Consider the following 11,057-nt stretch of genomic DNA (forward strand, 5'->3'; position numbering starts at 1 on the left):
ATATTAAATGAGGAGACAACAGGGTCATACCAGATGGTTTCAAACAATTAAAACTGCACTCAGGTTTGGCACTTTAGGCAATGGAAAAAAACAAATTAGCACTAGTTTCTCTGTGGCCCATACAAAATCACAGGCTTTTACAGTACATTAGCAGAACAAAGATATCATTTTAGGCAAAAATACTGTTTTTAAATAAGGGAGCTCTGTATGCTAGTCTCTCATGTGAATGCCCCTAGGTTAGCAAATTACTTAGGACTGAAAAGCATAACTAGAGAGTGACTGAACAGAGCATTGTCTAGCTATTAAACAGGGATGGATGAAGGTTTTCATGCAATTACATAAAAACCTATATTGTATGCCCCCTGCTGGTCACGGGCTAGAATTGGACATTGGAAATATATAATTTAAATCGGTTTGGATTAAATGGAATTTACACCAGTGTTGCAAATGCCTTACTTGCATGAGCTATTTAATATAGATTGTAGGCTTCACGGTTAAAAGGCCACAGTCTTTACACCAAAGTGTAAGCTGCATCATTTATATATATATATATATACACACACCACGGACTAGCAAAATAGGTTTATATTATGTTCTGTAACATCTCTCACATTGGTATCATCTGTCTCAAACAATCAGATTAAACACAGTGGTATCCCCTTGATTAAAATAGTCCAGAATCACTTTAAAGTACAAACTGTTTAATTTAAGAAACAATAAACTCCAAACTAATTTTCCTTTTAGAATCCAACTCAAAGTGTGCCACCTTTTGACACAATTATGGAGAAATAAAAATACCTGGCCAATACATCTGCAAACTGCATTTCTTTATAAATAAACCGTAAAATGTTCTTACCTACAGCTATTCTCCCCACAGTACATGGTGCAAATCTTTATTACAGGTGTGAATTGAATAATTCACTTCTCCCTATGAACTGTTGCAGCAAAAGACAGGCACCACTCACTGTGTTTTGGGTCTGTCCAAGCGTCCAATGAAATACCTGCACAATTTCTATACCCAGTGACGACTGTACCCTTGTCTTCCTCCTCTATACCCCTCACCTTGGCCCCCTCTCCCTCTAAACCCCCCACCACCTCCTCTTCCCCCTCCCCTGCCACCCCACCCTCCTCTGCCTCCCCCATCTTGCCTCTTCTGCCAGGGGGGCATTTCTGGAGGAGGGGCATCAATCTCAGACGGTCGCCCTCCTCGATCGGGGACTTTGCCCATAAGAATCTGCAGAAGAAAAAAATTGCATTTGTTTACTTTCCCCACGGCATAAAAATATATTACAATCAACAGTAAACAATAAAGCCTCAAAGGGGAAACAAAACACCAAACACAAGAATGACTTCTCAAATGATCACACATCCAGGCAATCGTGTAAAATCATATGAACATATGTTATACTATCCTATAATGAATATGGATGCTTAAATCCAGGCTGTAACATACACGGTCTATCCAATTGGATTTGGCAACACCCTCGATTAGAGGTTTATCATGTGATGAGACATGTGATCCCCTGCAGGAATATAACACAGCTGTAGTTAACTTAGGCATTGCTGCTGATCAAGTCCACCCAACAATACTGTACTTGTTCCCTGAAATGAATGGTTACTTTCAAGATGATAATTCACCCATCCACTAGGCCAGTATTGTGTGAATTGTTTTAATAGCACGACTTCAAGCATTTTTCATGTCACCCTCCCCCTTCCCCCTCAAAACACTTTCAATCACCTTGTGTCGTCTATGCCATTATTATTATTATTATTATTATTTATTTATTAGCAGACGCCCTTATCCAGGGCGACTTACAATTGTTACAAGATATCGCATTATTTTTACATACAATTACATTCTTTTTTACACATTATTGTTACATACAATTACCCATTTATACAGTTGGGTTTTTACTGGAGCAATCTAGGTAAAGTACCTTGCTCAAGGGTACAGCAGCAGTGTCACCCCACCAGGGATTGAACCCACAACCCTCCGGTCAAGAGTCTAGAGCCCTAACCACTACTCCACACTGCTGCCCCATGTCACATAAAGGCTGTGATCAGGCAAACTTTGGCCAAACATGATATTAGGTACAGGTCTTAATAAAGTGGCCAGAAAGTGTATTTCCCTCTTCCTAGGTTAAATTACTATCTCATAAAGTGTGTATCGGAACCGTGAAAGGATTAAAGTGCTGAAAGTGGATACCTTGTTAATAGGACATGCTGTCCTTTCTCGAGTAGATCCACTACTTGTCTTTATGATATTGGAAAGGTCCTCTCGTGCTGCCAACAGATGTGCAACACTGATGATGGACTTGATGGACAGTGCATGTCTTTTGGGCTGATATGCTTTCGCCGTGTTGTCGGTGTGTGCCTGTAATGTTAACAAAACAAGCCTAAACTTTCTAAAGTACTGGTTTATACATAGCTAAAACCAAGCAACAGCCTATCCATAAAGCAGTTAGAAAACAACATGTAATAATCCTCAGGATTGTATCTTCTGAAAGCAGAAATGCAACTCAATCTATTATAAGCTTGTACAGCAATCCACTAAGTTTCACTTTATGTCACTTTAAGGCGGGTAAACACAGATTAATTTAGTGCACAGCTTCTCGTTATTATGTACTGTTCCAACGTTAAATATGTAATATAGGTCCACCTAGACTGATGAGAAGTTAGAACAAGGTGATCTTTTTCCGATAAATGTAACATGAAATACTTGTACTAAATGCAAAATACAAGCAAAGAAATGTAAGAAATTCCAAAAATACAAGCAAGATTTGACTAATTCTAAACTATATCAACACTAGTGCTCATAGATGAAAATGAAGGGCAATAGCATAGGCTAAAGGCAGGCCCAGAGCAAGCAAGCCCCATGAGAGAAATCCTTCACATCTCTGCAAGTGTACCTTAGGCATGATCAGAACACCCTCTGCCATTCAGTTTGGGGCACTGCTGAAGGACAGACTGACATTTGTGCCAAACTGTGAGGTGGTTTTGTGATGTCCACTGTTGCAACCAACCAAATGAATTATTTTGTTAATTTGAATCTTAGTGCTCTAGTCCTGGACACCTACTTTGGCTCTCTCAGACCAGCTGAACGATTGCACTGTGACATCCAGCCGTTTTATCAGCATCCGTCTGCGACATTCATACTCTCCAGAAAGCATTGCATTAATCTTCTCCAGTTTCACCTGCAGATTAAAACAAACAAACAAACAAAAAACAGAGTGCAAAGCTGACCACCACCAGTCAGACTCCTCAAAAGCAGTTTTTAAAATACTAATATGCAATAGAAAAGTGTGAACCCATTAAAGGGCAATTTACATTAACAACTTTGCCACCCTGAAATCAAACTCTTTTACAGTAATGTCTGATAGATTTCTGTTTTAATGAGGCTGTTTTGAATTTCTGGCTGGCAGGAACTCAAACTTACATGACTGTATGTATTGTCAGGCTGAAATTCTCCATTACAAAAACACTTTCATGTAAAATATGAAACAATGTCTTACCCACTGATCCAAGGTTAGCGTCTGCTTGAATATTGGCTTTCCCACACAGTTGTTTGGGGCTTTTGCAAGGATATCCTTTATCTAAAGTAAAAATAAATGATTTTAAGAAACAGCTAGCAGATAAGTATCTCTACCAAATTTCAACAACGAGGCCAGTTAAATATGATTAATTCAACATTACCAATCAACAACAATCAAAAAGTAGCTTCTCTGACAATGTGATTAAAACAATTTGTATTTTAGATGTGATGTGTTGTTGCGTAATTAACACATTTTAACAGGTTTAATTAAATTAAATGTTATTTAAAACTGGCAGACAAAAAAAGTTAAAGGGAATTATTGATATCATTTGAGTATATTTGCACATCCATACTGAGAAATGCAGTGAATTGTTTTATTTTACAGCCCCCAAAAGATGTAGATGTAAAGTGTCTAAAAATGAAGTAGTATGTCTTTACGATGGGTACCTTTCCAGAACTGTTCTGTAGTTTCTACACTGAGCGTTGGTGTCGACTGCTGCAGAAGTCAGTTTTGCTAGTACTTATGAAATATTATAAAAAAAGAGATATGGTATTGAATTTTTAAAAACATTTCCAAGACTACAGCAACTCTAATAATAGTGTCCATAGCCTACTATACCTTTGTCTCTATATTTGGAAATAACTGAGATGATGTCATGCTACTGGGTTCAGGCAGCTTCAGGGTTTTACAGATGGCTTTTAAATCCAGATTCACTTCACTTTTCTCCTCCGCTGAGTGGACCTGAGAAAGCTTGCCCTGAAGAACTCTAGCAGCTTGAAGCTCTGAGCTTAAATATACTGCCAAAATAACAACAAAATGAATTTACACAATAGTTTATATTACAAGTAAAGCATTGATATTTACTTCATTTAGCTCATTCTTACAAATGTCAAACTTACAAATGAGTTTCAGACAGTCTTCTTTTTTCTTCAGTCTGTCCTTGATATCTCCAGAGATTAGTGTTGGATACGGACAGGCCATCTCTTTGAGGAGACCACTGACCTCCAGCTGGAAGCTCTCGGGATCATCTATGCATTAACACAAGCATGGCATTTCAGAGACAGGCAAACAGCATATTTAAAGAGAGTGAGTAATTTCAAATGATACTTTCTTCAGTGCTCTTCAGTTCTGGTTGGCTAGATCAGTCAAGGTGTCTCTATATTAGACATCACTCCTGAAATCAGGTGAAGGTACTTCAATACAAAATGATCCAAAGTTTTACAATAAGAACCATTCAAAGTATATTCAATTCTAAAGTGTCTCACGTGCATGCAACATTACAGAGAGCATTGATATTTTTTCGTGCTTGGTACACAAAGGGTTTGATTTTGATTATAACTCAAGTGCTTTTTGGTCTGTGTGAAATGTGAGGGAGGGTCCAATAACACAATGATTAAAATAGAAGTGGTGCTTATACATAAACTTGAATAGCCCCCTAAGTCTCGAATAATAGCCTGAAGTAATAAATAAAAGGAATAGTCAACTCACCCACTGTAATCTACATATATATCTCTATATATATATCTCTCTATATATATATATATATATATATATATATATATATATATATATATATATATATATGTGTGTGTGTGTTTGGCTAACAGAAAGAAACTAAATCATAAGCCACTAAAAAATACAATATAAAAAAGTAAAAAGCAAACCTGTAGCAAAGAAAAAAAAAACAAGTAACTATTTTCTTTCACCAAGACACTGAAGGCAAGTCATTACCTGCAGAGGCACTGATGCTCTCTTGTAAAAGAGATAAATGTTTCAGCTGTGATGTTAACCACAGACACAGGTTGATGTACTCGGGAGAAAACAAACCATTTTCTGCAGCTTTTGCAAGTGTGTCTTCTTCCAGCAGAGGTCCTGTGTACCTTTAAATACAAAGCAGAGCGAAACATTATTCTTGAGAGGAGTGCAGGCTGGTTATTAGGGTTACGATATAACGAAGCAAATTACATGTAATGCCATGGTATGAAAAACTCGCAGTTTCTGACCAATTTCAATTACTTTATCAGAAATAATGCTATATATATATATATATATATATATATATATATATATATATATATGTGTGTTACTGTTCAACAGTTGACGCTTCACAATCTATAAAATAGGTAAAGCCCACAACAAATTCATACCATTCATGGTCAGATTTCTCAGTATATTATCACTGCACTCACATAAGCGTGTACAAACAATTCTATTGCATACCGTAAATTAAATCTAAATATTTATACACAGTGACATCCTTCTGTTTTGGTGCAGTCACAGAGTCACAGAGTTTGATAATGCATATTCTTGACATGCCTAAGTAATATTACTAATAACGTAAGAGAGAGAGAGAGAGAGAGAGAGAGAGAGAGAGAGAGAGAGAGAGAGAGAGAGAGAGAGAGAGAGAGAGAGAGAGAGAGAGAGAGAGAGAGAGAGAGAATACAACGCAACATTTTCAGCTTTCCAAAACGATATGACAACATTTTTCGCCAATCTATTTACATACTTACCCAAGATCGTCTAGTGTATCCAGAATATCGTATTCCATTGTTTTTGTTTGTTTGTTTTTTGTTTACTGCAAATTAACTTTTTGTTTTCAAGCTGACATCTCCATATGTACACTTTTTTAATTAAAGTAACAATGTGCGGTAAAGCGCCATGGTGTTACAACAGAAATAACTCGGAATGAAACTTTTATGCACATGAACAGCAGTTCCTACACAAAGAAGGCGCTCTTGAAAAGTGATGTATCGGTTCCACTCGCTGTCGACAGTAAAGAAGCAGGAAAACGGAATATCGAGTATTTGGTGGTGTATTATGTACGAGGCAGAACATGCATGTTTCAAAATGTTAAGCAGAATTAATTTTATTATATGGCCCACAGGCTGCGTCAACCCCCTACGGATAAAACTACATACTGTACAAACTAGGTCTGATTTCTAAAACGCACGGCTGGTCAAAAGCTTAACTATGGAAACATGTTGTTAACAGACACCAGTATTATATTATTGTGTAAAATGAACGTCACTGTTAAAGTTAACGTATGCAGTTTGCATGTTCAACGTTTTCTTTAGATTTAAGAGGGATCAGAGGTGAAATCATAAATCATCTTGTATACAGGTCTCCCTAGTAGCACATTAAATGGGTCTCACTTTATCATTATGCTCTCTTTCACATGTTAGGTATAGTTGGTACACACATCATCATTCAAAAACACTATACTACTGTATTTGCAATGCATGTGAACTTTTGGATGACTATGGCCACTGAACCGCTCCTTTATCCCATTAGGATTGTTCCCTCCAGAGCAATGGGTATTTATTAAGGACAGCAGAATAAGAAAAGTGCAAAGAGCACAGTAAATATGTTATGTACTATAGTACAGCCCTTACAGTACTCAAAGACAACCCACACCCATAATCACCATAACCTAAAAGCTCAGCTTTTATCACTAAGAACATTCTGTTGTTGTAGCTGGCTGGCTTTGTGGGTTTTAGATAGTCCTGTTGCGTACACAATATTGCACTGAAGACAACAAAGTCTAGTCAACTCGTACAAACAGCAGCAGAGCTATGGTCTACCCCACAGTTGTTTAGATAAAATGACTGTTTGTATGCCAGGGTTATGATGAGTCTCTGGGGTTTTCTTAAAACGTTGCATTTAGATCATGGTGCTGTTTAAAATGAATGAATCCCAAAATGTACTTTACACATTACTCCAAAACAAAAAGCTATGTTTCTCTATAGCATGAACGAAGGAAATTCATTTTAGCAGTCATGAAATTCAAGACCTACCTGTATTATCATGTGATATCTTGTAACAATTGTAAGTCACCCTGGATAAGGGTGTCTGCTAAGAAATAAATAATAATAATAAAAGGTTTATAACCTATGTCGTTTTGCATGGTGGTTTAATAAAGGAAGCAATACTGCCACCAAAAATACAGCTGAAACCACCAATTCAATTGTATGCCTTTTCCTCCCAGAAATAAAGATGAAAATTAAGTCTGAATATTTCTATGACATCAAGCAGAAAGCAGAACTATATAACAGTCATGCATGTGGGTGGTTTTGGATCAAATGTGTGGCTGTATGTGAAAGCACAAAGTTAAAACATCTTTAAACAATATCATCTTTTAATATTTATCACATCTCGTAATGCTGAAGACAGAAGTTGTTTAACGAGGACACTCCCATACTAATTAGAAAGAATGTAGGGATTTTCTTTTCTCCTACACTGGCTATTTTGTGGATGGAGACCCATAATGTTAACCTATGTGCACTCCAGGCCTCAGCACTAGAAAACACTCTGCGTAGGATTCAGAGAAAAATACCCCAAACCATTTAAATTGAGTCCGAGAAGAATGGGCTGTTACAGTAAGTCGTATTGAAATGGAACAAAAGCGAACACAGATGCAGTGCACAGGACACAAGTTTTTGGGTAGCTTTTAATGCAATACTTTACAAAGATCGAAACAGTTCATTTTATATTAGATGTGAAAGTGGAATTAGACAAGGCTTTAGAAGGAAAAAAATAAAATAAACACCCTTTCAGCAAGTCCCTTATTTTAACTGTAGATTTCCCAGCTTTTATTTTCACTTTGGTGAAAGCTGTCATGACCATAGAATCATGAACACATTTCTTTTACCTGATTGATTGATTTATTTATATTATCTAAAAATCAAGTGACTGTGTCATGATATTTGAATGACTAACAAAAAGCATAAGAATAAATATTTGAAATCTGCACATTGCATTTTTTTGTGTGTGTGAATGCTGGTTAGTAGTCATGAAAGTGTTACTGTTCAACAACTTAACATACAGGCTACAGTTTAAGGTGTTATTGTATATTGCATGTGTCTGTTCTGATCCAAAACTAGCCTTAAAACAAATTGTTGAGCTTAATTACCTGAGATATAGCAGCTTCAAAATCATCCTGTGGGATCCCTGTCAATTGGCTTCTATGCATTTATAAAAAAAAAACAAAAAAAAAAAAAACAAAAAACCTCCAATGAGTGTAGGAATGAAATTCAAAATAGACGAGTGGAATGTGTACCCCCTCCCCCCCCCCTTAAAAAAAGGGAAGGGTGCTCTGGTGGTCCCATAATACTTACAAAAATCATGATACACACTTAATTTCAAAATTGGCTTGTTACTGAGCTTCATGTCTCCACATTTTTTGTAAAATTGTCTCAAACTAGCACTCCCAACACAGACACAAGAGATTAAAACTCACTGTTTTATTACGATAATGTTATTTGATGTCAAATTACAAGTGTATGCTGTAACATAAAAACAGTTACAAACTTATATATATATATATGCATATTTACATTATATACTTATGAAAAGTAACAAGCTACATCTGTATATGTATAAAGAAAATACAACTATGACATGAGTTAAACTAAAAATTGTACATCATATACTTGGTATTTTTAAAACACATAATATAAATACCTAAAACGTATATAAAACAAATAACCAGAACAGCTGTTAAGGTTTTAATGGAAACTATAATATATACGTGAGGCACTTTTTTGAGGTCGTCAGGATGTGATGCGAATGGCACTAAGCAAAAAAAAAAAAAAAAAAAAAAGCAGTGTTTACATGAGAAAAAATGAATCCGAGTACCAATTATACTGCAACTTCAAACACAAATGTTTTCCCACTATTTAATGCTTTAGCACTCAAAACTTATCACGGAAAGGTTACATCATCAAAAGCTGTTACGAATAATAATTATATTTAAAAAAAAAAAAAAAAAAAAAAAAAAAAAAGCTTACATATATGATCAGTGCACCAAAGCATAAAGAGAATTAGTATAACCACTTGGCTGCTGGATAAAAGTACCTATCAACTACAATAGAATTCAGGTATTTTCTTAACCTTGACAATGTCAAGACTGTACACCTTTATACATCCCAAAAATATGTACTGGATTTTGTAATGAAAATAAAATACGAGCAGCAAAGTGGCTAAAATCTGAAATTAACAGACTGGTTTAAAAAAACAGACTGGTTTAAAAAACAAAAAAACAACAAAAAAAAGATATATATTAAAGCAGACTCACATTGCATATAAAATACAGTACGTAAACAGGAGTTGCACTGTGCTGGTTAATGTATTACAGAGAGAAACTTGTTAGTCTGAATCTGTCCCCAAAATATATACAAATCTTAAAAGATTTTGCTTTACAGCCAGCAAGTTTTATTAGGTTATTCAAACCTTGGTTCAGCTCACAATATGCCAAGCAATTAAATTCCTGACACTAAAAATAGAAATATATAATAATAATAATAATAATAATAATAATAATAATAATAATAATAATAATAAACAAATCTCTATTCCTTGGTTTAAACCATCTGAGAATTAGGTATGTGTTAACAGTCTTTTGTAATCAAAAAGCTGAAATTTTGCACAATGAAATTAGTGATTGTTTTTAGCAGCTTGGATATCAAACCTGTAAAAGTAATAAGTGGACTGTCGTTACTGTACCGCACTACTTTTCTTGAAGCTTTTCTTCAATACAAAACTAGAACAAAACTCTTCATTAAAACCTCTGTAGTCATTTTTGTTATTCAACCCCTCTGCTTTTCAATGTGAAATAATACTCAAAAGATGACTTATGTACATAATGCTGTCAGTTCAAGCTATATACTCACAGCTATTGATAAATAAGGTTTTTTTTTTTTTTTTTTGTTTTTAACCTATGTTGGGAATTTTTTTTTTTTTTCTTTTCTTAAATAGTGTTATTTATTTACAATTGTTTAGCGTTTGGTACCTGGGTTAACATCTACAAATATTAAAGTGTCAAATATTTTAATTAAATTAGACAGACAAAATTTTAGTATTTCCCCCAAGTTAAAAGTTGCATAGAAAAGGAAAGAAATACTTAGTGTCACCACCTATGTAGAATTAGGTTTGGAAGCAGAACGCCCCTGGATGCCAGCTGTCATGTGTTTTTATGCATGAATTACTAGGTTATATATGTAACCCTAAAGCAAGAGCTTACTGTAGGCTTACTGAAATTCCCAACACATACCACAATGACAGTAAATACAGTCTGTGCAGGTTTCCTGACAGGATTTATTGATTCTGGCTTGAAGGAGAAATATATTCCAAAACGTAAAGTTCCTAGGCCATACTAACCATAAAGTGGTATTTGCCACCAGTTCTAAGCATTAATGATTTATGTTTTACCAACCTTACCAAAAAAAAGGACACTTTCAAAATCAGCACTTTTTTTTCAGGTGCAAACTTTAAATGTATGCATTACATTAAAAAAAAAAATGTGAATACTGGTTAAAACAATGAAATAGTAGTTTTAAAGTGATTATCGCATGGTCATCTTAAATTAATTTCTACCTACACAGTATATAAATTATAATAATGATGATAATAATATTATGTACTATTGAAGTGACCAATAGAAAAAAAATTGCTTGGGACATTTCCATCATTAAAAATGTCTGTCTACTGAAAATGTATTTTTATATGAATGAGGTGGTCAGAGATGCA

General features: G+C 35.1%; 1 protein-coding gene across 2 annotated transcripts; it reads right to left on the reverse strand.

Annotated features, from left to right (window-relative positions):
• Window positions 1-570: 570 nt before the first annotated feature.
• On the reverse strand, window positions 571-6,203 carry LOC131698663 (protein FAM98B-like). Of its 2 annotated transcripts, none has more exons than XM_058991571.1 (8): window positions 6,044-6,203; window positions 5,361-5,413; window positions 4,433-4,561; window positions 4,152-4,330; window positions 3,513-3,593; window positions 3,078-3,194; window positions 2,207-2,374; window positions 571-1,234 (listed from the first exon to the last, which is right to left on the reverse strand). In XM_058991571.1, the coding sequence occupies exons 1-8, from the start codon at window positions 6,079-6,081 to the stop codon at window positions 1,013-1,015; spliced, it is 987 nt and encodes a 328-aa protein (XP_058847554.1). In that variant the 5' UTR covers window positions 6,082-6,203; the 3' UTR covers window positions 571-1,012. The 2 variants fall into 2 exon arrangements, with proteins under 2 accessions (XP_058847554.1, XP_058847553.1); XM_058991570.1 differs by having other exon boundaries at window positions 5,265-5,413.
• Between the last annotated feature and the right edge of the window lie 4,854 nt (window positions 6,204-11,057).

The sequence above is a fragment of the Acipenser ruthenus genome, chromosome 18 (genome assembly GCF_902713425.1).
Source record: "Acipenser ruthenus chromosome 18, fAciRut3.2 maternal haplotype, whole genome shotgun sequence".
NCBI classification, from domain to species: domain Eukaryota; kingdom Metazoa; phylum Chordata; class Actinopteri; order Acipenseriformes; family Acipenseridae; genus Acipenser; species Acipenser ruthenus.

Bases quoted from the DNA above. Each gene is read 5' to 3' on its own strand.
- LOC131698663 (XM_058991570.1), bottom strand. From the start codon at position 6,081: ATGGAATACGATATTCTGGATACACTAGACGATCTTGG. The intron at 3,195-3,512 runs GTAAGACATTGT...TTTAATCTGCAG, and splicing joins CGCTAACCTTGGATCAGTGG to GTGAAACTGGAGAAGATTAA. The intron at 2,375-3,077 runs GTAGGTGTCCAG...TTAACATTACAG, and splicing joins GCTGGTCTGAGAGAGCCAAA to GCACACACCGACAACACGGC.